This window comes from Vanacampus margaritifer, chromosome 7 (assembly GCF_051991255.1).
Source record: "Vanacampus margaritifer isolate UIUO_Vmar chromosome 7, RoL_Vmar_1.0, whole genome shotgun sequence".
NCBI lineage: Eukaryota > Metazoa > Chordata > Actinopteri > Syngnathiformes > Syngnathidae > Vanacampus > Vanacampus margaritifer.
Window position 1 is genome coordinate 10,083,222 of NC_135438.1, and position 24,552 is coordinate 10,107,773.

Genomic DNA, 24,552 nt, shown 5'->3' on the forward strand with positions numbered 1-24,552 from the left:
TTTAGGGTTTGAGCCAAAGACATAAAATGCAATCTAATTAATGTGACAGTGATTGTAAAGGGATTTCATCCCAATCTGTTTTGGCAAAGTTTACTGAACAAAATCATTGACGTGAGTGCAGTGATTTTATCGTTTTGCCACTAGAGGGAGACAAACATTTAGCATTCAACGTCCTGTCGACGACACAACAATCATCCCACACAAATGAATGGAACAGTCGCCTAATAAACACAATTCAGAACAAGCAGATTACCCCTTCTTGATTTTGAAAACTCCCCACAAACATGTATTTTATCTTATTTGTTTAATCTAAATATTTTTGAAATATTTTTCTTTATGGCAAATCAGTGACTTAAAAAAAATACTTTAAATCAATTGACCCAACAGAGACAAAAAAGGTCAGAGTATACACTTCTTGCCTTCTTTTTTAAGCAAATATTGTGCATCTTATTAATTTTATGACTGCCATTTTCCAACATTCACATTATAATTATAGATGGAACAACTTTTTTAGAGCAGAGAATTAGAATATTTTTTTCTAGTTTTTAACTTCAAACTCATCAAAAAGGAGGTTTATTTGAATCTTTTAAAATTAACATGTGTTATCTCCTTCATTCATTAGTTTAATAAACGCTGAATAAACACATCTTCAGTAAACATCTGTATGCAAAAAACAAATGCACATAAATGATAATGCTCAGTTTGAATTGACAATATCGTTATCATAATTCTAATCCGTCAAATAGTAAGGTTACCGTGGAACTGCATTGCATTGTACCGAGAGAGCAGTGTGTAATGTTTTACCAATGCGTACACTTAAACCAAAACCAGATCATAAAGCAATTGTGTGTGTTCATTAAATCAAGGCCAAAATAAAAAATGTTGACTTGATAGTGATCATAACATCATCCAATCAGATCCTGTTGATGTACCTAATAAATGATCTGGTGAATTTGGCCTCTTCTAATTTTCATTTTGCTTCTATCCTTCCTCCCCATAGTGAGATGCCAACTTGACATCCGCATGCGCACACAGGTCCACAGTTTCTGTGCTGGTGGGCCGCTCGTGTGCGGGTGGTCCGGTCCAGGTGGAGGAGGGAAGGATTAACACCAGGCGTGCCCTCAAGGGGAGGGAAGGAATAAACAAGAGCTGGAGGTGAGATGAACATCTGTCATACACATGTGCTACAAGGCCTGCAGACCTGCTTCATGACGTTACTTTGCGCTTCGATTATTGTGGCTTCACTCTATTGCGGGTTTTCATTTATGACCATAACTTCATCTATTTCGGGTTGACCTCACCCTTTTCGCTGCTTTTCTTGATATTTTTCTTCCTTCTATAGTAAGTCGGACCTGTCGAAAAAATTAGTTTTACTAAAGCCAAAACCATGAACATTCGAATTTGTCGCCACCAAAATGGTAAATGACAATATGGTGCCCAAAGCGCTTTACAATGCCTCGAATTCACCCATTCACACACCAATGGAAGTACAAAAATTTACAACGTAGTGTTTTGGTGGATGGTGATGATATGGCTAAGAAAATGATGATGTAAATCATCGCTCACTTTTTACTCCTCAGCATGAGAGTTCTGCATTTGACCTGTTTCCGTTTACAGAACTGACAGCGCGCAATCCTTTGAACAAGTCCGGTGTTTCTATGAAGGCTGCAGACAACAATCAAACATGATCAAGATGCAATGTGTTGAACTTGTCCTTGCCTGACTAACAAATTGTATTTACGTGTTCCTGTTTGTATTTGAAGACTTCCTGTTTTGGCCTCCACCTGACCCCTGCATGTTTGGATGTCGCCAGCGAGGAGGCGGCCGGCCTGGAAAAACAAACATGGGGGCAACGTTATGTGAGTTACCTGGAACTGTTAAATGCTATTTTGGTTAATGTTGTGCTTATTAGCTGCTCTTAGTGTTCATACCGCCGCGTGTGTGCGTGTGTAACAACGTCGCTCTTGTGTAGCCGACCGGGTGAATGTGAACAGGTTATATGGGGCAGTAAACGCGGGTTAATTTAGTGTCTCCTTTAACAAAAAGCACTTTTTGTCATCTTTTGTCATTAATAGGCTTCAACAAGCCTACTACTACTTTTGTTTTTTGTTTTTTAAGACGTACGTAACCTAACGTTCTGACCGGTAGGCTTATTTATGTGTGTGTATCTTGCCAGGGCATTTTTATACACATTACAATGACACGAGTCAGTTCTATTAACTTCTAAAAGGCAAGTACAGAAGAATAAATAATTCATACTTTAATTTCTAGTGTCATGTTTTTCACTTGTTTTGTTGCTTTGATGAAATATACTCATGCAACCTCACAAGTTTCTAAACAATCGGCACAGTTTACGTTTCAGTCTAATTGGATACAGGATACTGATGATTGAACTTGTTGTGAAAAGCTACAAGAAAGCCAAGATGCTTGCATGTTATCCAGAGGAAACAATCTGGTATTCATTTGCTTTAAAAGACAGATTTCAAATTGTAACATGAAAGCCTGATTCGACTGAAGCAGACAAATAAATGAAATAAGTACACAAAAATGTATATAATATCATGTATAATCTTCGAAGTTGAATGAAGTTGCTTTTATTATATTGATAGAAAACCACACATTTAAAAAAAAAATCATAGTTTGAAAAAGCATTTTATTTAGTAAACTCAAGTATGCCGAAGTATATTCGCATTTTTCCAATTAAGCCACTCAATTATTTCTGATTTTTGAAGTAGATCATTTTGAAAATGTTTTTTTGTGTGTGTGTGTGAAACAAGATTAGTCAACAGTCTGAACCTATTAATATTAAATATTAAATATACAATGGATATCAAAAGTCTACACACCACTGGTTGAAATGCCAGGTTTGTGAACAATGACATCTTTCTGATCTTGTGGAAGCTTTCTGTGCAGGCTTGTACTCCAAGATATGACTACAAAAATGTCAGCAAAAGCCTACTAGAACATCTGGGTTTCATTTAGATTAATCAGTGGCACTTTAAATGGTGGCAGGTGTGTGCTGATTCCCATTTAACATGAATGTGAATCCTGCGTTACTAAAGGGTGTGCACAGTTATGCAACTTTTTTTTCATGCTCCTTCTCAAAGATTTCTTTAGTTTTTGAGTCAAACACGTTATATAATAAATAAAAATATTTCGAAAATATCTTCTGTTTTTTTTTTATAACAAATAATGATATTTGAACAGGGGTGTGTAGACTTTTTATATCCACTGTATCATCACTTAAAAAATCAAGTCAATCAAATAAAAATCAAATGTGAGATGTGAAGTACAAAAGTGCTACATAAGAGCGTCAAACAATTACAGTGCTAAAGAAAGAGGAGTGTTTAGAGTTGGTAAATATGTAGTTGGGTGTCCTCCCGTGAAGAGAGACGGCATAGGTCAAGGGAAAGGTCATGTCCAAAGGCTGGATGGAGTTTCTGATGTCTAAACATGGCGGGAATCTCTTGGAGAGGAGTGAGGACAGAGCAGGAATAAAAGTTCGCACAGGGGGACTCCCGGGACCAGCCAGGGTGTTTGAAAAACTTTCGGGGCTCAGGTGGCGGTACAGCTCCGGTTGGATCAGGGGGGTTCTGGTGGGTGCCGGTTGAAGAGTTACAGGCACGACAGAGTCCTTGACAGTCCTCCAGGGTTGGTGTTGTCTCTTGAAGCGTTTCCTCCGCCTAAGAAAGCTCCCATTTGCAAACATATCTGCCGACATGGGGTCCAAAGTCCAGAAGTTCCCCTTCCCGGGGACGCCGGGCTCCCGTGGGATCTTGACGAAGCAGTCGTTAAGAGACAAGTTGTGCCGAATTGAGTTGTGCCACGCGGGGAACTTGTCCTGATAGTAGGCAAAGTTGCGGCTGATGAAATCACAGATCTGACTGAGGGTGAGTCTCTTCTTGGGGCTCTGGAGGATCGCCATGGTGATCAGGGCGATGTAGGAGTAAGGGGGCTTCACCGGTGAAGTTGGAGTCTGACCGGAGATGCCGCAGAGTCGGACCATTAAGTCTCTCTGGTGCTCCAGGTCTTCATGCTCAGAACTACCCCGCACGCCAAAATCCAGGTGCGCACGGTTAGTAGCTTTGAAGTCCAAAGTCATGGTCCTCGTTGAGCAGGCAATCTGTCAGACAAAGCACAACTCTTCCTCGCTTTGATTCAGCTGACTGCATCTTTTGACTTTTAACGTCCTCCTCCTCTTCCTCCTCCTCCTAACCTAAACAGCACCACCTCTTTCAAGCAGTCCCTGAGGAGTCCACTGCGGTATACATGGCGCTAAGATGATGAGAGACATAAACCGCATCAAAAACGATGCGTATACATTTTTTTTGTAACCGCCTCAATTTGTCATAGAAAACACTTTTTGAAGAACGGTGGAGGGTTTAAACAAAAATTAAAATTTGCCCCAATGTAATTGAATGACATCTATTATTTGCGGATTTTCTGTTTGTGGATTTGTTTTCAGTTTTTGGGCGGAGCAGGGGGGGGCACAGGGGGCAATCAAATTTTTCATGGAAAATTGAAAAAAATAATAATTTGGGGGGGAGGTAAAAAAAAATATTCAATGCAATTCAATAGATGTCATCTTAGCTATTTGTGGATTTTCACTATTCATGGAATTGTTTCAGTATTTTTTTAAATATTTTTAATAAAAAAAATTTTGTGGGGGCAACTTTTTTTTGTGAAAAAAGTAATCTTATTTGTGGTATATCCCCACTTATTCAAGTTTTTTTTTTGGGAGGGGGGTTAAAAAAAATAAATTCAATGAAATTTAATGGCCGTGAATTTGCAGATGTTTGCTTATTTGCGGATTTGTTTAATATTTTTTTAAATATATATTTAGGGTGTTTTTTTCGGGGGACACAATTTTTTGTGATCAAAATGCTTATAGGTGGTATATCCCCGCATATTCAATAATTTTTGGGAGAATTCAAATGTATGTAATATAGGGTCAGCTAAGATCAAGTGTAGTGTAGTGTAATATAGTTTACAGCATGTGCTCCGGAATGCTCTGTGGTATATAGAGAAGAACTTCAAACTCCACCACAAACTTCATCTTCCCAGATGCAAAAGTCTGCTCTACACATTGTACAAGATAATCCCATCTGTTATTTTTTTTTTTCCATGAGTGGGGAAAAATGGAGGTGTTTATTTGAGGTGGTATTTGTGCTGTAACTGTTGTTTATATTTGGCTTTATAAATGAGCACAGCAGGTGAGGCGTGCGGATTACGATGCTTGATTTTTGAAACTAAAACCTTGATTTTAACAGGACCTTTTTTACGTTCTTGGCTCATTCAGCTCATTTCCTTTGGCGTTAGTCCTCGGTGGATGTTTTGGCAAAGTCATGAGAGGAAAGTCTCTTTGGCTGTTTGGAATTAGAGAAAGACGTCATGCGTTTTATAAAACAATAGTTTGCACAGCATCCGTCCATGTGAGGCCACCCACCGTGGAGAGAGATCCTCGCTGCATGCGGGCTCACGGAATGGAGAGGCGTTTTTAAACGCACACCACTTCCCTCCCGCTAGTTTGTTTGCCATCGGTTATACTAAATATATCAGTCGTCTACTTATATGGCTGTAATTAATGGTCTTAAAATATTGGATCTGTGCTCAAAATGAGGCAAGACAACCGGCTATTCAGATTTAATAATTTATTAATTTAATCCAGACCAACGACATATTGATGTTTACACAAAATTGCCTTTTTATAAACTCACAAAATGCATGCCAAGAAAACCAAGCGTACCTCATTAACCAGTAATGAAATACTACCCCAAAACCACAATCAACGCAAATATACAAACAAGAAAATATCAACACACCAATGTACACATTGAAAAAAAAAAAACGAGTAACATCAATTAGTGAGGACAACAAAATGCGTCACTTCTAATACAGAACACAATTTGGCTGACAACATTTGCCACTTTACAATTGACCCGCAGTGAGTGTCAACGTCACATTTCTCTCCAAAGAACACAAAGATCTGCTTAAATATTTCTATCTTTTTGACTGAACAGCCACAACTAACACCTTTTTTTTTTTTTTGGGCCACCAGGATCAGTTTACTCTGATGCACTTTTGAGCCAAAGAAGTTACTTGTACTGCTAGGTGGTGTGTTTGCGCTGAATGGAGCTCAGCCTCACAAAATTTCATTTCCACACTTGAGGCAGCATGAGTTAGAGTTGCCTTGTTTTTTGGGGATGTGCCAGCAGTTGACACAGCGGACCCTGTACTTCTTGTACCTTGAGGGAGACCATGGAGAAAATAAAATACAAAAGCATTAAGAAAAAAAACTTAACGTATGCCGTTTGTAGCCATGCACGCATAAACGCAAGTGGCAAAATTTAAAATATATATATTATATAAAATAAGAACATGAATAAAATTACAAGCAGAGTAGGCAGCCAAGTAAAAGTGTCAGTCAATTGCAATCACGTTCACAGTGGTTATAAAAGTTTACACACCCCTGTTCAAATCCTATTTTTTGTGGTATTAAAAAAAAAAAAAAAAACATTTTTAAAAAGTACTCTAATAATACAACTCATAAATCTGAGGGGGAAATTTTCTTTAAAAAAATAAATAAACTACATTCAGAATCAGCCAATCACATTCAAACTGTATAAAATGGGAGTCAGCACACTTGTCGGCAATTAAAGTGCACATGTGCAACCACGTCAGTTTTTTTTTTTTTTTTTTACTTCCTTTCTTTCATACAATAATGGAAAAAGTTCTTAAATTAACTCATTTAAATAGGGTCGTGTACACACACGTAAATAAATTCTGCAGCAGGAGCATATTTTCAACATTCTACAAAAACAAGAATAGTTAAATCAGACTTTTTTTTTCATTTAATGAGATCTATTATGTTGAATTTAGCTAGTTGTATTATAAATATTGTTTCCATTAATGATTTGAGTTTGTACTTAACATTTCTATTGACTTTTGTGCTGTTTGCATGTTTTACTCACAATTGCATGTTTGAGTGCATGGCTCAAGTTAATTGACTAAATTGTCCATTTTCATAAAATGTAAATATTTTGTGATTATGTGTCCTTTAATTGACTGCCGACCAGTCCTAAGGGAGCCCCAATCCTCAACCAGTCAGCTGGAATAGACTCCAGTTAACCCTGTACAAAATAAGTGCTAGAAAATAAAGGATGAATTATTATTTTTTTAATGAATAATTGTGTGTTTAACTACAGTGTGAATAATTTTGATAAGAATAAGATACCTGATGCCACAAGCATTGCAGAGAGGGGTCCCATCTTCTGCATCTCTCCACATCGGGGTCTTTCTGGTGCAGCATGATGCACAAACTTTGACCCCTAGGGACAGTCAACACACATTAGTATTGTATTGTATTGTATTGTACTATGTTGTAACATGATATGCCATCACAAAACCGAAATGTGCATTACAGTTCAGGCAGGGCAGCTGAAAGCTTGTTTGTAAATAAAACTTGTGTAGCAGCGCCTCTCAGTGGAGGGAAATATGTAAAACAATTCAATTCAATTAAAGCGACACTTTGCCCAAAAATATCGTTACAATACCCTTTTTATTTGACCATTTATGCCTGAAACATTTTTTAATTAGTAAATTAACACCATAGCTGTTTATAATGGGAACTCCTGCAAGCCTCTGACCAATAGTTTTCAGACTGGATTCGGGTTCGAATTTCCCGCCCTCTGTCTGCGAATGTGATGTCATGTGCGCATTGTTTATCTGAGGAAGGGAAAATGCAGTTTCATTTTTTGGCCACAGGTGGCAGTAGCGATTCAAAATGATTTTTTTCTGTGTTCAGTAGCTTTAAATAAGTAAATACGGAGCCCTTAAGGTGACATGGTAGGCAAAGAATAATGATTTGCGTTCCCTTGCAAAGATTGCGTTCCCTCGCAAAAACATTTGCGTTCCCTCGCAAAGATTGTGTTCCCTCGCAAAAACATTTGCGTTCCTTCGCAATGATTACGAGAACGCAAAAGTGTTTTTTGCGAGAGGTTGCAATATATTTGAGTTGATGTACTTCCGGGTCATCTTGTGTGTGACCAAAAGCGACGAGGATGGAGCGTGTAAACTGCTGTACACGTTTTATCCTCCATCATTGCAAGGGAACGTTTGTTTTTGTTGCAAACGTTTTTGCGAGGGAACGCAACCTTTGCGTTGTCGCAACCTTTGCGAGGGAATGTAAACGTTTTTGCGAGGGAACGCAATCTTTGCAAGAGAACGTAATCTATGTTTTTTTGTGAGGGAACGAAACATTTATTTGCGAGGGAACGCAAAGTATCATGTCACCTTAGGGGCTCCGCAAATAAAAACATTAGGACTTGTAGCAAAAATATGCTCCGATAGTAAACCTATGACAACTATAATCATTTTGTTGGAGCGCTAGATAAATCATGGCAATACTTTATGACAACATCCAGCATTTTTATAGCAATCTAAATTACAGCACTTGCCTTCTCAAACCCAGCCAAAATGGCGCTGCACCAGTGTTCATCTTTTTTATACCTTATTGGCTGCAACTTTTTTTTTTCAGGGAATCAGATGCCTTCATCTTTGCGCAGTTATTGTTTATACACACTACCTAATTAAATGAAATAATTCATTTTCAGTGGTATGTTGGTTTAAAGCACTATTTTATGCGGTGTGTCTGGACTACTGGAACACACTGCAGTAAAAGTGACGGTGTCTTGACTTGTGCAGGTACCTGAGGCAGTAGGTACACTTCCCTCATCTGAGCTGCTGGTCATGCGAGACCTTCGAGTCTTCGCTCCCCGTTTCCGCAAGTTCCTGGAGAGCTCCTTGCTGAGATGGGAAAGAGAGATGAACCAGAAAAATTGTAGACAATAACAATATACTCCACCATGAATCCTCCAATTGTTTATCGGCGTGTCCTCACCTGTACTTGGATGTTATGCTGAGCCGACACTGATCCCTGCTGGCATTCAGATCTGCGCGCATCCGGAATGTCACTCCCTGGAAGTCTGGGTCGTGGATATCGCCGCTGCGGCTGGGATTGGGTTGCTTTCTAGGAGTTCTGGTTCTCCACGAGTGCTTAATGCCTGGCGGCTCATTTCCCCCCTTTGACCTCAAGTGTGAGGAAAGTGTGGCGTGCTCAATGGGAACATTTGCACAGTGTGATTTGGGTGACACCGTGTGGTCATCTGGTTTGGAGGGCGAATGACAGCCCAATATCAGGTTTGCATTGTGGTCGCGGGTGAAGACTGAAGAAGAACTTCTTGAAACATGGGTGTCAGAGGAGCTGTCATGACTCCCCTCAAACATGTCAACACTCAACGCTGGCGTGTCTTTCTCAGCCATCTGTGGTGGGCCATGACATGTCAACTCTTTCTCACAAGTTTTCGGTTTAGAAGAAAAGCAGTTTCTTTGCTCATCGACCACCGGCACGACCGAGGTGGAGATCCCTGCAACGGGCGGTGGTCTCAGAGTGCAGTCAACACTGGCACCAGTTCCTGATGTGTGTGCAGAAGGGACATCGCACATGGTGGGAAATAGCAATCCTGAGTCTGCTTCCTCTTCTCCGAGATCCATGAGCCTTTTACACTGCTGGTTGATCAGACTCAACGCTAGCCAAGGGCTGTGGCCTCCAGGTGGGGACTCCACTACAATTTCCACTTTCCCGTTCCCCATGAGGTGCTTATTGAGTGATATTACATTTGGGTTGATGGAGTTTGGAGCCCTTTCCCCATTTCCAGCTGAACTGTCTTGAACCCAGCTGGACAGCGATCTGGTGGCCAGGACACCGCTTTGCAAGGAGGCGTCAAGTTTGGAAACTTCCCGGAAAAGGTAGAGGAGCGCAGATTGAGACTCATTTTGTTCTGCTGCCCTCTGATGTTTCTGAAAGAGGGTCACCTGTGAACTTTGACCTGTGCTCATACCTGCATCATAAACGACAACAAAAAAGATAAGTGGACCCCATATGTACTCTGCGAGTATCCCTGAGTGAGGTATGGAAAGCTACCAAATTGTCTCAAAATGTTGTCCACACGAATAAACCTCCAAATAGGTGATTCCTTTTTCTCTCTGTCGGGTAAAAGGCTGAAGTAAACAGTGAAAAGGAAGTAATTGTGTATGTAATAGTACAGAGAAAATATATTCACGTATTTGTAACAGCACAGCGAAAACATTCACATATTTAAAAAAAACTTTTATCTTACATCAATTATTGCCTGTCTCAGGTTTACATACACATGGCCTTTATTGTAATTAATTTGGGTATTTTAATTATTTATTGATTTTTTTCCCCCCTCCATAGGTTGACTAGTCCTGCAATTTATACTCAGGTGTGACTTATATATTCAAAAATTAGGGCTCAGACTCGCACCCAAAATCCCTGTTCCCTAATCGTGTTGACGGCAGTGAACTAGTTCCAATTGGATTAGAAACTGACAATGTTAAAATGTTATAGTTGTTAAACTATAATGTAATTTCAATAAACTGTACTTATTGGCCATATCATTAGGTACACCTGCCCACTGATAAGAGTCCAATAAGAGCTGTATCATGAATGCTGCTTTTGCATTGGATACTTATACCGTAGTGCCTTTAGTATTAATTAATGCACATGTTGATAGGATATGTGCATTTTAGTAGCAGTTAAATAAGAGTAAATCATTGCAGTGTTACGTAGGCCTATTCCAAGTTGAGTGTATTGAACTTTTTCCATGATTTAAAAAGGTAATCATTTTTCACAATCTGTTGTATTTGAAGACCCCCTTTTTCCTTTTATCGCTCAGTTCCTTAAACCCCAATATTAGATTTGGCAGAGGCATCTTTTGTTGAATTACAGGTTGGTGTGAGTTGAGTTGTCGCGCAGGTGACCTTTAAAACTTGTTCCATATGAACGATATGTCGCTAATAAAATCGATGGCCTTCTTGATCTTTCGAATGGGATGACATGTTCCCCACCAAAACTATTGAAACCCTCATAACATTTATGGAACACTGACAGTACGTTTTACTATACGTGAGGTTGGGCGTGTTTTTACTACATCTTTCTTCCTCGGCTTCAAAACATTGACTTTATATAGCGGGTAATGTACGAGTTGTTGGAATTAGGCATGTACATTAATGTACTTATTAACTTGTTAAATTGTTTTTGTTGTACACTGATCGCAAATTCCATATGTCATTAGAAACGTTAACCTCACTTTGAGCACGCAGTTGTACAGTAATATTTTCACCATTTTTGGCCCGCCACGAGGTAAGATCTTCTCGACAGTTTGTCAAGAAATTCAAAAACAATTTTGTGGCAAATAAAATCTTTGTTGCTACTTACCTTATGGATAGTCGTTATAGAGGTATTGGCGAGTTTGGGCTGTCACCGGGGAGCAAGTCTATGTGACACGGCTGGCCGCTGCTTAGCGTGATTACATCTGAAGATGCGAACACCTGATGGCTAATTAACGCCGATCTTTCACAAAATGATTCGATCGCAACTCAAAACACGTAAAACACGTTATTTTTTTCTTTTATTAAAGTACTTTTTCTATGTGGGAGTATTATCACACGCTAGAAATGTCCCTTTAACTTTGGATTGGGGAACCATATCAGGGTCATTTTATATCAGGTCCTCAAAGGGCCGTAAGATTTATTTTTTTTTTTTTAATGCGAAGCAAATTAGAAAAGCACGTCTTATTATTTTTTAAATATACTTTAGAGTGTTTGTGGGTTACATGTTTTGAGAAGCTGTGTTTCGCGCTGGAAGGCTTGAAATGCTATTACAGCTGTCGGTAAAAAAAATTAAATGTACTATACTGCATTTTTCCCAGAGAGGACTCAATGCTTCACCCCAGCTTGACCCTTTCTTGAGGCTCCCATTAATATAACAATATTGTGTCTTTGACTACAGGTAATATTACTACTACTACTACCATCCACTAACTGACTGTTGTTTTCATATTCAGAGCAATTTAGCCTGCACCTTTAGGCTCTTAGAGATAAAAAAAAAAAATCCCATACAGCTTTAAAATAGTACTTTATTGCACAATTTTAAATATTTGATACATGCCATACATTAGTGACTTAAATGTGTGCGTAAGTTGGACAAGTACAGTAGACTTGACAATTAAACACAGTTCAACCTTGCAAACTCCTTCATTGACAACATGTCGCAATTTCGTTTCAGAACACAGCACATCGGTGTCAGCTGGTCAGAACACTCTTTCTCAAGGTAAGCCCGTTTCTACAGGACAGTTGAAATGTTTATCGGAATTTTAGAGAAAGACTTTGACTTAAGTGCAGTCATATTCCCACACAAACACCAAAGAAATGCATGATAACGTTTGAGTGAATATTCATAATCAAGATTGTTTAAGTGAAATGGCAAGAGCATTTTACAATGACAATGTGCGTATAAAAGATGTAACCAGGAACGCTCCATTCAGCGACGTATAGTTGTAGTAGAGTGTTAGCAGTTACACTGGGAAAAAAATGTATTACGAAAAAATTTGCAAATTTCTTAAAAGTGGTTTTACTAGAATAGTCATGTGTTGAGAAAAACGTACACTCTCACACTGTTTTTAAATTTGACAACCAGTGAAATAGTCTAACAGCAGCCGGCACCCTGATCACTCTAACATGATTGTGTAAACCTTTTGTAGATCATCTATGAGGTCATTTGGACATATTTCATGATTAATATAAGCCTAACAGCTTCATTCATCAAAAAATATGGTATTATTTCCATTAAATTCTTACTTTATTCTCACTGCTCTTTTATTATTTTTTTTCTCAGTATGGCCCTAATACTCTTTTGTAAAGGTGAACTAAGGTCTCCAAACTTGAATGTATAGATTGTTGCATTATTAACAAAAGAACACTTTGTGAAATTGCTCGGTCTCAATGCTGGCCCGAAGGCATTCCGCATACATAAAAAGAAGTTCTAAGTTCCAAGTAACCATTGATTTCATTGAATTCTGCAAAAGTCCGCAGGCACACCACAGTAATCTGTTAATTGATCAGTTAAGATCCTCTGGGTGGTTGCTACGGTTTTCCCAAGCCGTAGATTTATTGTCAAAGGAAACCCGCTCGCTCCCTTCCTAGCATGGCTTCTCGTTTGCTGGGCCGGCCCCTTATCAATCCCACCTTCATCTGCGGTGCGTCTTCTCAATGAGGTTTGGGAACATGTCCGTCCACGTAGAAGTTCCTCGTGACTTTGGGTAAAGTCACCTCCATGCCCTCCAGCTCTGGGGTGAGAACGATCTGGCACCCGAGCCGGGAGTTCTCCTGGAGCATGGGCGCCATGTCCAGCATGTCATCCTCCCTAAAATGTGAGCATAGTATCGGATATACTTTTCACGCCATCTCAAAAGTTTGCCAGTGTTGAATGAGATACTACAAAAATACAATTAAAAGGCACACCTACCTCTCAAGTGGTTCTGGCAGTTTGTCTACATGGTCGCTGCTTACATACACGTGACACGTTGAACAGGCCAATGATGCCTCACAAGCCCCTGAATGAGAAAAATACAAAATGACCGTTACATCATGTGTTTGAGCGTAAGTAACTTCACCAGCCACCGTCTCGTTACACTTGCTCAAAAAGAGCAATACACACTTCTTCTTTTTTTTTGCCTCATTACACTTCTACATGGACACCATTGGTTCCCAACCATTCCCAAACTGTTACGAGAGTCATTTCTGACTGGAGCGGAGTGCGACTCAGCCAATTATGCGCAACCAGTCCTCTGTAGCATTATGAATGAAAACCGTGACCGATTGTCCCCCAAATTTATGAGTACATGTGCAGACATATGTTACTCATAGTCTAAATATATTAGAACGAAGCTTGCAATAATTTGGATAATATTTAAGTCGCACATTCAATAATAATAATAATAATAATAAAAATGAACGCTTTCATATAATATATTATCAAAAATGTTGCGAGTTCCGTTCTAATATTTCCAGACTATGACTATCACGTGTCTACACATGTACCCATAAATTTTGGTGACAATCAGTCGTGTTTGTTTTTTTGTTTAGTTTTTTACATAAGGCGACGTAATGTTTGTGTTTTGCGGCCGGGAGTCATCACGACTTAAACCATAATAATAATAATAATAATGCTGCGAATTTAGTTCTAATATTTATTTTCAGACTATGATTAGCACATGTATGCATACAGCTTTTAATTCATAATGCCACCAAAACGGACCGGTTGCTGTGTGTCACCTGTGACAGTTTTTTTTATTTTTGGAGAATACGTCATCAAACTACGACAACGCGTCGTCATCGAGCTGCGACCACTACGTCATCAACGCATATGGTGTCCACATTATGAGGCGCGATTTGAAATCTTTCCACTCAGGAGCCCGGTTACAAAAGTGATCGGTTTCATGCTCCAAAACGGCGCCGCCTTGTGCGGATACATTGAAACGGGCTTTTGTGTGGATGGGTCCTTAAACAGTAGAAACACCCACCTTCTAGTTCAATTCCATTTTTGTGAGCCAAGTACAAAATATTGTCTCCCACTTTGGCTCTAACTGGGATCCTCTGGCCCGACCGGTCTATATACACCACATTGACCCTGAAAGGCAATAAACACATCTTAAGGAAATCAGTACTTCTTGGTCTCAAATATAAAACAATCAAAAGGAAATACTGCAGTAACTGAGCGCGCCTTTCGTGTGCCGCATGATGACATATTCTTACGTCTCTGCATAAACCAGTTAATCGGGCGCCAAATGCAACCTTGAAACATTTGTCGGACCATTTTCATAAAAGCCTGGTGGAATGCAGTCACGATCATGCTGATTGTTGTTGATGATTACGTTGGATGTGCAGTATTTGGTATCAGCTGCAGTTCTTAAAGCGCTCTATAAATAAAATTTAGTTGAACATTGCCAAAGATGTGTATCAAACATTTTACTATACATCGAAAAAGCAGTGATTTAGCGACGTGTTAGATATTTATGACTGGAGGTACTCTATGTACTTTCAAGCTGCAGATATTTTGCCGAGGTCACTTTGCCTCACCTGTACAACTCTACATGAGATGTTGGCAAGCATTACTATTCCAACTCGCTAAGAAGGTGTGTACGTGGGTGGCTCTGCTATGTCAGTTTCAGCCAAATTGTGTTTATCTCAGTGTTTAACCTGAAGATGGCGCCACACTGGTGGTTTTTGTCCCAAATTGCTTTCAACAAACATACACTAAAATAATGACCAGGACATTAGTAGACACCCATTAATACAGTTTATCAGCAAAGAAAAAATAAGTTGATTTAGTGTTGAGAATGCGAGTGGATGCTTTTTAAAAACATCAAATGTAGTTTCAGTTATCGTTTTTTTAAAAGCACGAATTTTTACTTCATTTCATTAACTGTGTTTTTCAGTTCGAGTTATTTCGTTTGTTTTTGTTGATTATAATAACACTGCTACATGTTTTGCAGACTTACACATTGTGCTGGTTCTCTTCATCTGCGCTGCCTTCCTCACTGTGGAACGAACCTACAAGAAACACACGGCCAGTAAGTACTTCTGCTCTCACAGGTGAACACAAAAAAATCCGTCATGAGAATAGTTTACTTGTTGCACAAGGCAAGGTTTCACAATGCCATGCGAGTGAGGTTACACAAGCATTACTCGGGGTATGCGTGACTAAGTGCCAAATGCATGAATATTAGCCTGTGCGCATCTGTTAAAAAGACGTTAAATCCTCATCATACTTTCGTCGCAATAAAGCGAGAGACGTTAAAAATGACAAACCAACAGTAACTAGCAGGGCGAAGCACTCACCTACACTCGTCTGCATGTATCGATTAATGGTACGAAACGTGTCCACAGAGCCCTTCCTCTGTAAATGAGCCGCGCACGACGTTAACCTGGACATGGGACATGTGCTACAGTCCGGTATAACTCGCGAAAGTCTGAAAGTCAGCCCCACACTCGAGCGGACTGCAGCGGAGGCAGCCATGATTGTGTTTTGATCACGTGCTCCACCTTGTCCAATAAGAAAAGAGCCCTGTCAGCATTCTGTTCCGTCGACAGAGGCCGCTGCGACTTTACAGTTAGTCTGTGACTAAACCATCAAATATGGTAAAGTTTATTTAACTGTTGAACAAAACAAACTTTTTTGAAGACAACTCATTTTGATACAGCAGCACCTCTACATATAATTTAACAGTATGCATTTATTCTGGTGTAAATCAGTATCCTAAAGTGAGAATATTATATAGCAAAAATACCAAAAAAAATAATAAATTAATTGCAATGCACAGCATGTAAAACACATGAACAGAAATTGACTTCTGACAATACTTTGAATACCAATACGGTATATTAAATCCTTCTCTCGCTCTCTCGCTGTCTCTGTGACCATCTGAAGTTTAGTTCATAGCTAGAGAACGATCATCTCTGTCCCATCCAGCAACATAAACAATTACCTACGTTTAAGTGCACCAATAATGAGGAATGGTAATGATAATATGTGTTGGTGGTAGCAGTTTCAGAAATGTTCCACATACACTGGTTTAAGACTTACAGAGGGATTTGGTGGAACAAATCATTTTTGAGGCAAGGACGGCATGCTGTATTTTTGGGTTATTAAAATATTACATTTCAACCAAGTAGGCTGCTGTATGGTTATGCACTTTAGCTTGTTTAAAAATGACATAGAATACATGAAGAGATGAAACAGAAAAACAAACAAGATATTGAATGAATGAATATTAATGACAAAAGTGCTGGTTCAAAATCACAAACATTTGTGATGACAAAAAATAGCTTGAAGAAGTACATCCTACTCATTTTCAACCCAAATTACCCCGCAAACCCATTAAAAGGATTATAGTAATAATAATAATAATTAAAAAACAATGGAATGCAATGTGGAAAATTTACCATTGTACTTGATTCCTCCATATAACTCGAAAGATGCAATCTATTCCAGCGCCAAAATGTTCAACTCATTCAACACATCACAAAAAAAGTCAATTGTTTCCCTAATATTCATCATTTTCATAGTACTCTCAATGTGTAAGCAGTTTTTAATTGAGTCTCATTGGAATATGCAAGTTCCAGTTTTGTGGCTGCTGACTGATAAATTCAAATATCAGAAAAGACATCAGTAAGATCTTTATTTATAGTGTCACTTTATTTTTCTATTCTACTACTGTACATAAAAACCCAATATTATAATCTAATTTCCATATATTATTGCAAATTCAGATAGCTTGTTTCAACAACAATCATAATTTACTTGCATGATGTTATTATCAGACTAGTTCGATAAAATGGGTGCGTTTGAATCTTCACTCAAAAGGCTTGATTTTAACGCGGGCGTATTTCTGTTGCTATATAATTAATCATTTCAAGCTGCAAGCTGCAGTTGTCCACTCTTTTGTTTAAAAAAAAAAGCAGAAGCAGCGAGTCTCCACATGGTTCAAATTAATAATGAAACTAAATATTCCCATTGAACAACAGTCATCATATCGTACTTTGCTTTACCACCTGCTCTAGAGGGAGACAAACCTAAACAAGGCATCTGATTCAGGCTGGCTATAGATCTTATAGTTTTGTATGAATGTAGACAAGAGATATCTAGATGAATGGTGCGGTTTCATATTTTGTTGAGTTGACGTTACCTAGAAACGAAGCAAAAAAAAAGAGATATCCTCCATAAAGAAAGTGAGACGCTATTATTTGCCTTTTGAGAGCAGTAAAACTCGTAGGAGCATGATGTTGACATTTCCACACGTGATTTATACCTTTGTGTGACTGTGTAGTGCTGTCCTGCTGGAATCACACTATATTTTTTCTTTCTTTTCTTATCATTCTTTTTTTTTTTAAACATATATAAAGACTTAGACATTGCGAAAAAGTGCCTGTCTTAAAGTTGGTTTTGAGACGTATACTTACCTCCCTTCTCGGTGCAGCGCTTCCTCCCTTGTGGAGGGCTAGACGGTGTTAATTGGGCCCCAGCGTGTTGACTTTTATATTTAATAGCAAGCAGAACACACAGGAATATAAATCGTCACACTTAATGTGCACCTGCACATGATGAGTGTCCTGGGATTGTTTACCTTTCTAGGAATGGAAAGCACCTGTTTCTCACTGAACGTCCTGTCCTGCAGGTGCATGCATGTGTGGTGTTTAGGGGTGTGGTGGGTGGAGGTCAAAACACAATGTGGCTCCTGGCTGCTCTCTGCAAATTTGTAGTGGAACCTCCAAAGTCAAACAGAGTTGACTTCAAAACAACTTTGTAACATGAATTGAATTGTTTGCCGACTGTCACCATGATAAAATTATTTAATATGTATAGTCAATATATAAGTAACAGTGTCATACAATTATAATGAGATGTTAAAAACGGTAACAAAACTGAGTAGAACTAAAATAAAGTAAAACTGCTTACTATTCGGAGTATGGAAAAGGTGCTTGAGTGACACTCACTCTATTTTCATAGACATTTGCACATGCGCTTGTCGTAAAAAAAAAACAATGGGCATTTACATTTTCAGGTCGGGGAAAGTCTAGTCTGCCGTGTTTGTGAATTTGATAGACGCACTACACCTCGCTGGCCGTCCCGGCGCACCAAGCTCCAATTTGGTGACAAAAAGTAGATGAGATCTTAGACTCGGTAAAAACAGCTCTAACTAGTGGCGCAGGTGGCGTAACAAGATTTTGGTGTATTTGATCGAGGTGCAGGCAGACCGACTCGGTGGACATGAGTGTGAGTTGTATTTCATTCATAAATATGAAAACAGGGTGGGACAATCCCTCTAAATCATTGTAGAAATTAATTCATTGAATGAATTATAATCATTATCATCTTAAAAATTTTTAATAGTCCCCGGCACAACTCTTGGGGACATTATGTACTTTATTTCCTGAGATAATGACGAATGGCAACAAATGGACAGAAAGATTTATTGTACCGTCTGCTGTTAGAGCATTTCATTATTGTGTGTGTCGCTGTATAGCTGGCATCGATAGATTAACAGAGACAAAGTATGAATATTTTTCAGATCACTTCAGTATAATGATCTCTCATGGCTTATTACACATTTATTTACATTAATCAACAAACATCACTCCCATGTAAAATAAGTCCATGCAGTGTACTTTTTTCTCGTATTGATGTTATTATACAGAGAATCCGGGCATCTGTTGTGGCATCCAAAAAGAGACACAAAAAAAGCTAACGAAAAAAAGAACAACTTTTTATTGAACACCACATTGGTCCGCTTTTGGGGACTGTTCCACTGTACTCCCCTCACATCTTGCTGTAGCTCACACATGGCCACGTACGGATTCCTGATGTCTCCTTCATGATGAAAGACACGCAGCTTGAAGCAAAATGTGTGGAAGGACAAGGCGTGATAAAGTGATCTGCTAAACGGCCCCCTGAGAGCACACCGTGTGCACAGTGTATCAGTTTGTGTTTCCAGTGATGGATGAAGTCGAAGAATTTCCAGTCGTCCTTTTAGTTCCATCACTCAAAACCCATCAGAGCTGTCGTTATTGGGCCTCATTCAATGCAAAAATGCATTGAAATATTCTTACACTCTAAAAAATGCATTGAAATAGTCTTACCCTGCACACAAGTTTAGTCTCAGTGTATGTAAATTCACTGTTGGATTCATGACGCGTGTGAACCGGCCAGTTTGCTTCTCACCACCTTGTGTATTGTAATAAATAAGAATTATTTCGAAATGATGAGGTCGTGCCCGCAAGCTGCATACACACCAACCACGTCTGTAGGCTTGATTGACTTCCTGCCACCAAATTGTCACTGCATGTTGAAAAGCAGGATCCCCTGGTTGGTATTTGCGAAATGTACAGCATATTACTTCAATACAGGCGTCTTTCTTTCTTTCTTTCTTTCTTTTTAATAAAAAAAGATTATATTAATTATAAGAAATTAAGTAGTACTGTGAGATCATATGACTGTCTCTCTATTGGAGGCAAACTGGATGTTGGAATGTGCATGTCGTGGTTTTGCCATTTCAAAGGCGGCACATGTTTGTTTTTTAGAGGTTTGCTAATTTGGTTCCATTACATTATTGTTACTTGCTTACTATTTATAGCCAAGCACAGCATTACTGTAGCTATTTACAGTACATGTCTGTGCACGTTATGGCAAAAATATGCACTATTCCCAGCTGCATGTCTGCAGTATTTGTGTTTTACTTTGAGTTTTCACAGTTGTGATGATGCTGGCGTTGTTCATAAAAGTCTGTTTCGAATGTAATATAGTGCTTCACTTTTTGCGTGATTTCCTACAAGTTGCTCTGGGATCATGGTGCAAAAAAAATGGTTTGAATTTATGGATTTATAGTCCTGTAGTAAGTTCACAATGGTGTCAGATTAGACACTAAAACCTTCTAAAAGTCTAAAATGCAAGATGCAGACTTTTTCAAATGGTGTGCGTTTAAAAGTGTCTTGCATGCAAACCTTACACTAATCATTTATGGTGTTTTATTTTGCCCGTTTAATGCTGTGTCGGCTTTACTATAAGTACTTTATCAGGTGTGATGATCTATCACACAGATTGCTTGAATGACAGCGGCTATTTAATCCGTCTCATTCATTTTTACAGCTGTCCTTTGGGCCTAATCGGTCCAGGTCTTGATGGAATTCAGATGGAAAGTCTTAAAGAAAAGCAGCCAGGAACAGGAAGGACACGGCCAAGGGCATTTTTAAAGACTTTGACACAAGCTGTACATTTAGGGAATTCCCTTTTGGTCTTGTGCCCGATTTAATGAAATAAGTTTTTAAAAGTTAAAACAATATTTAAGAATGTTGAGTATTTCCCTTCAGATGACTCGTTCACAACTCGCATCAGAAGCAAATCCAATAAAAGTTTGTTCTCCGGCAGACGAAAGAGAAACTTACCATCAGTGTGACTAAGCAAAGCATCATGGGAGCAGAGCACGTCAACAAAACACCATGTGAGTCAAACTCCTGTGATGTTTATGTGTCAGCTGTGGGACACTTTCGCTATTGTGTGTCACACATTTAAGTGCACCCCCACCTCCAACCCGCTGCTCCCCAGTGTTGTTTTTAATTAATGACCTTTTTCTCCCCACACACCACCATACACAGCTGACAGCGGCGAGATGTTTGTTTATCTCGAGGGCTGACTGGGGTTTAGCGGTGTCGGTCTGAGGCCGGCGTCTCTATCGTCTTGCCTTTGACAGACGGCGCTGACCACTCGCTGTTGACCTTTTTTAGTGGAGGAAAAGCAGCAAAGAGGTTAAAAAGCCTGCAGGTCACAGAGGTGCTACAGCGACACACACAGGAAGTCATAAATCTTCTGCAGTAATTTGTTGTGGTTTGTTTTCTTACCTCCACCAAGTAGGTTATATTTTCATTTGATCCGTGGTACGGCAATATTAAGCAAATGTTTGAGGTCGGGCGGGAACTGACATAATTTTATTGTGTGTCTACATAAAGGTGCTGAGGAATATTTGTCCAAATGAGGTTTTGAATAGTCCTACTTTGACGAGTTTTTGAAATAGTTTATGTTGTTTGGTATTGTCAGCAAATGCTATGATTACTAGCATAGCAAGCAAATGCTGGAGGGAACCTAAATGACCATTCGAGACACTAGTAGCGACAAAAAAAAGAAGAAAATAGGACTAATCATTTCCACAATGACTAAACGTATTGTTATTAATGTTGATGGCTTTGCCACAATGTATAGAACATCTTGATATCAAAATTTAAATTCCCAAGCAAGGAGGTGACGCTGTGGACAAGCGAGAGTAGCTCCGGCTGGAAGCCTCACGAGCTAGCTTGAGGCTAACGCATCTCGATGCGGCATGGAAAGCCCCGCGGCAAGCCAGTCTGATATATTCTAGCCACCAGCTGCTGATATATTTTAGGAGCGCAAACATGTAAAGATGTATGGGAATACGAAATTTGCTAGTTGCTATAGTAGCATCCATTTTTCAGCGTCACATGATTTGACACATTTAGCGGACATAGCAACAGCAAAGCTTGAGTTTTCACAATTTTGAAGCCTCATTTTATATACTTGGGATAGTTTTTTTATTTCCTTTTTTTTAATCACTGAAATTCATAAGACATGTTTATTTTTACCTTAGTGTGGGAACATTATGTAGCGGAATGTTCTTTTGAGAGTAAAAGTGTAGCTCCTCGCGTCTTGCTAACATTTTAGAACAACTATGGAGGTCCCTAAATATTACAGCTGGTTTTAATAGTTGTATTTATTTTGGTGGGAATATTTAAATATTGGATTTCCTACTATGTATGACAGATCCGTTGCCATATTCACCGCCTAGCGAGGCTTTCAAATTGTCCATAGATAACAAACGTCTTGGCAGGTCTTTCCACTCTGAAGCTATCTTGGCAACACATCTGGGCTGGTCATTTAACATAACAAAGCTTGACTTCTTTCAAAATGGGGCCAGACTGTAACTAGACTTTTAAAGGTCACAGGACATTAAAAAACATGACTCTATGGAGTCAAATCGGTTTAGTAATTTTATCTTAGTGGAAAGTTGTTGTTTTTTTCTCCCGACTCACACGTGTGCAAGCATTCGTCCAGAGTACCGTGCTGAGGTACTGTTCATTAATCTCACTTGCATAGTTGTGCAGCATTTGCTTACATAATACATTACATGAAAGTGTGAGCTGGTTCCAATCGTGTGCTTTGGACTTTTTTTGTGGTTTGACTTCAATAAATGAGTTTACTCGGTTCAGTCAGCACCTTACAGAGAGTTCCCAAATCCATCTGAGAAAGAGTTGCTAGAAACTGTACGGAAAAGTATTGGTCAGTGAGTCGAACCTTGATTGTCGCATCCAATTTTGGCCAATTAGATCAATTCAGAAAAATGTTTGTGATTACCTGATGAGTAAACTACAAAGTCCAATAACACTCCCCCACCTGCTCCTAACGCAGATGTTCCACTGCTTATGTTTCCATTCCAGATTCCATAAGAGTGGTTTATCCATTTTGAATGCAAGTCTGGCACTGTCTGTCAGTCACTTGAGGTTATTGGGAGGGGGAACATGGCCCACCGCCGCGAGACAGCCCGCCGCAAGCGGTCTTGAGGCGTCACAGCAGAGTGATTGATAGGTTTCTTAGGGTGTTGGTAAGAGCTCTGTGGAAGCAGGTAAAGCGCATGAGTCAGGGAAGGATTACATAACCACCACCAACCCACAATTGAGTATGCAAGCCTGTGAAAATTGGGTAGATTCAATATTAAAATGATTGATTAATCGTGCTTGTGTGTTGAGATGAATAATGATAGCGGTTTGTAATAGATCGTTCATGGTCTAGATCAGGGGTGGCCAACCCTGGTCCTCGAGAGCCACATTCCAGCCTGTTTTCCATGTTTCTCTCCCCTAACACACCTGGTTCATGATCAGGATCGTTATTAGGCTTCTGCAAAACTGGCTGATTAGCTGATCATTAGATTCAGCTGCGCTGCAGGAGGGAAACATGGAAAACAGGCTGGATTGTGGCTCTCGAAAACCAGGGTTGGCCATCCCTGGTCTAGATATTGCCTCTCTAGGAAAGTTAAGGAATTAACCCCATGACAGCCCACACTTCTTCTATGTATATATATATATATATATATATATATATATATATATATATATATATATATATATATATATATATATATATATTATTATTATATATTTTTATTATTATTTTATTTTATTTTATTATTAGTATTTTTTTAATATATATATTTTTTTGCATAGATGAATAGGTAAAGTAGTCAAAATATGTAAAAGTGGACATCGTTTTTCATTCAAAGCAAGTGTTTGAGTGCTAGTGTATTTTTTTAACCACATATTTCTAGGTTAAATCGTCTCATAGTCTAGCGTATTTATCTCATGCAGTCCTCCATTCCTCATTTCATATAGGCTATCGCTAGGCCAATGGCGAACCCGGCTTTCGTTAGCTTGACATCCAGCCAAATCTTGTCGGCGTGTTCCTGCTGTTGCGGAGGCAGAGCCGAGTTTGGAAAAACAAGCGTGCACCCAACATATTTGTCAACATTGCTCCGGCTAGCTGTGCTAGCAACGTTGTATCACTCGTGGGTGCGGCATTTTTTCACCAAGTTACCAAAATACTCTTGTTAATTGGTTTGGTTGGTTTTGTTTTATCCTCCACCCCCGCATAGACAACTAAAGATTTACAGTACTGTTTTTTTTGTTTTTTTTAAATATGTTCCTTGATTTTTGGGTAGATAATCCGAACAAGCAAATGTTTGTATACAAACATAAAAAAAATTCACATGATGTAACAGACATTGTATTTTGTTGTGCTTCACATGACAGTAATTCCACGTATGGTACGACAGCCGCCATGTCTGATTTTCAGCATGTTCACGTCTTATCTCCTTGTTATTGCTACAACAATGACGTGTGGCTCGTTTCTACGTGTCCTGGCACACTCCATCCTGGTTTTTCAAATGGACCAACACCCCTCGCTCTGCTTTGTGACCAAAACACAACACAGGCTTTCTCTTTTTGTTTTTTTTCCCCCCAGTGGCATATCTGCAGATTAGCTAGTCTAAACAATTTTATCAGCGCTGCTGGCAG

The 24,552-nt window shown here is 39.1% G+C and overlaps 3 protein-coding genes across 5 annotated transcripts in view; 1 reads left to right on the plus strand and 2 right to left on the minus strand.

Annotated features, from left to right (window-relative positions):
• s1pr5b (sphingosine-1-phosphate receptor 5b) overlaps positions 1 to 24,552 on the plus strand; it is a 70,092-nt gene that overhangs the window by 10,243 nt on the left and 35,297 nt on the right. For 2 of the 3 annotated variants that reach the window (XR_013294901.1, XM_077571616.1), the window contains exons 1-3: positions 11,805 to 11,872; positions 12,149 to 12,193; positions 15,417 to 15,494. The gene's annotated coding sequence lies outside the window, so the exon portion shown is untranslated. Of the gene's footprint in view, positions 1 to 1,000; positions 1,156 to 1,763; positions 1,860 to 11,804; positions 11,873 to 12,148; positions 12,194 to 15,416; positions 15,495 to 24,552 lie in introns of those variants that run through there. The other variant, XM_077571617.1, reaches the window with a different exon arrangement.
• zglp1 (zinc finger GATA like protein 1) lies at positions 5,637 to 10,059 on the minus strand. The gene is made up of 6 exons (XM_077571615.1): positions 9,983 to 10,059; positions 8,900 to 9,899; positions 8,708 to 8,805; positions 7,608 to 7,725; positions 7,235 to 7,328; positions 5,637 to 6,245 (listed from the first exon to the last, which is right to left on the minus strand). Exons 2-6 carry the CDS (start codon positions 9,895 to 9,897, stop codon positions 6,180 to 6,182), a joined length of 1,374 nt encoding a protein of 457 aa, XP_077427741.1. The 5' UTR covers positions 9,898 to 9,899; positions 9,983 to 10,059; the 3' UTR covers positions 5,637 to 6,179.
• fdx2 (ferredoxin 2) lies at positions 11,982 to 15,961 on the minus strand. Its single transcript, XM_077571628.1, has 5 exons — positions 15,763 to 15,961; positions 15,423 to 15,474; positions 14,445 to 14,551; positions 13,388 to 13,475; positions 11,982 to 13,285 (listed from the first exon to the last, which is right to left on the minus strand). The coding sequence occupies exons 1-5, from the start codon at positions 15,938 to 15,940 to the stop codon at positions 13,129 to 13,131; spliced, it is 582 nt and encodes a 193-aa protein (XP_077427754.1). The 5' UTR covers positions 15,941 to 15,961; the 3' UTR covers positions 11,982 to 13,128.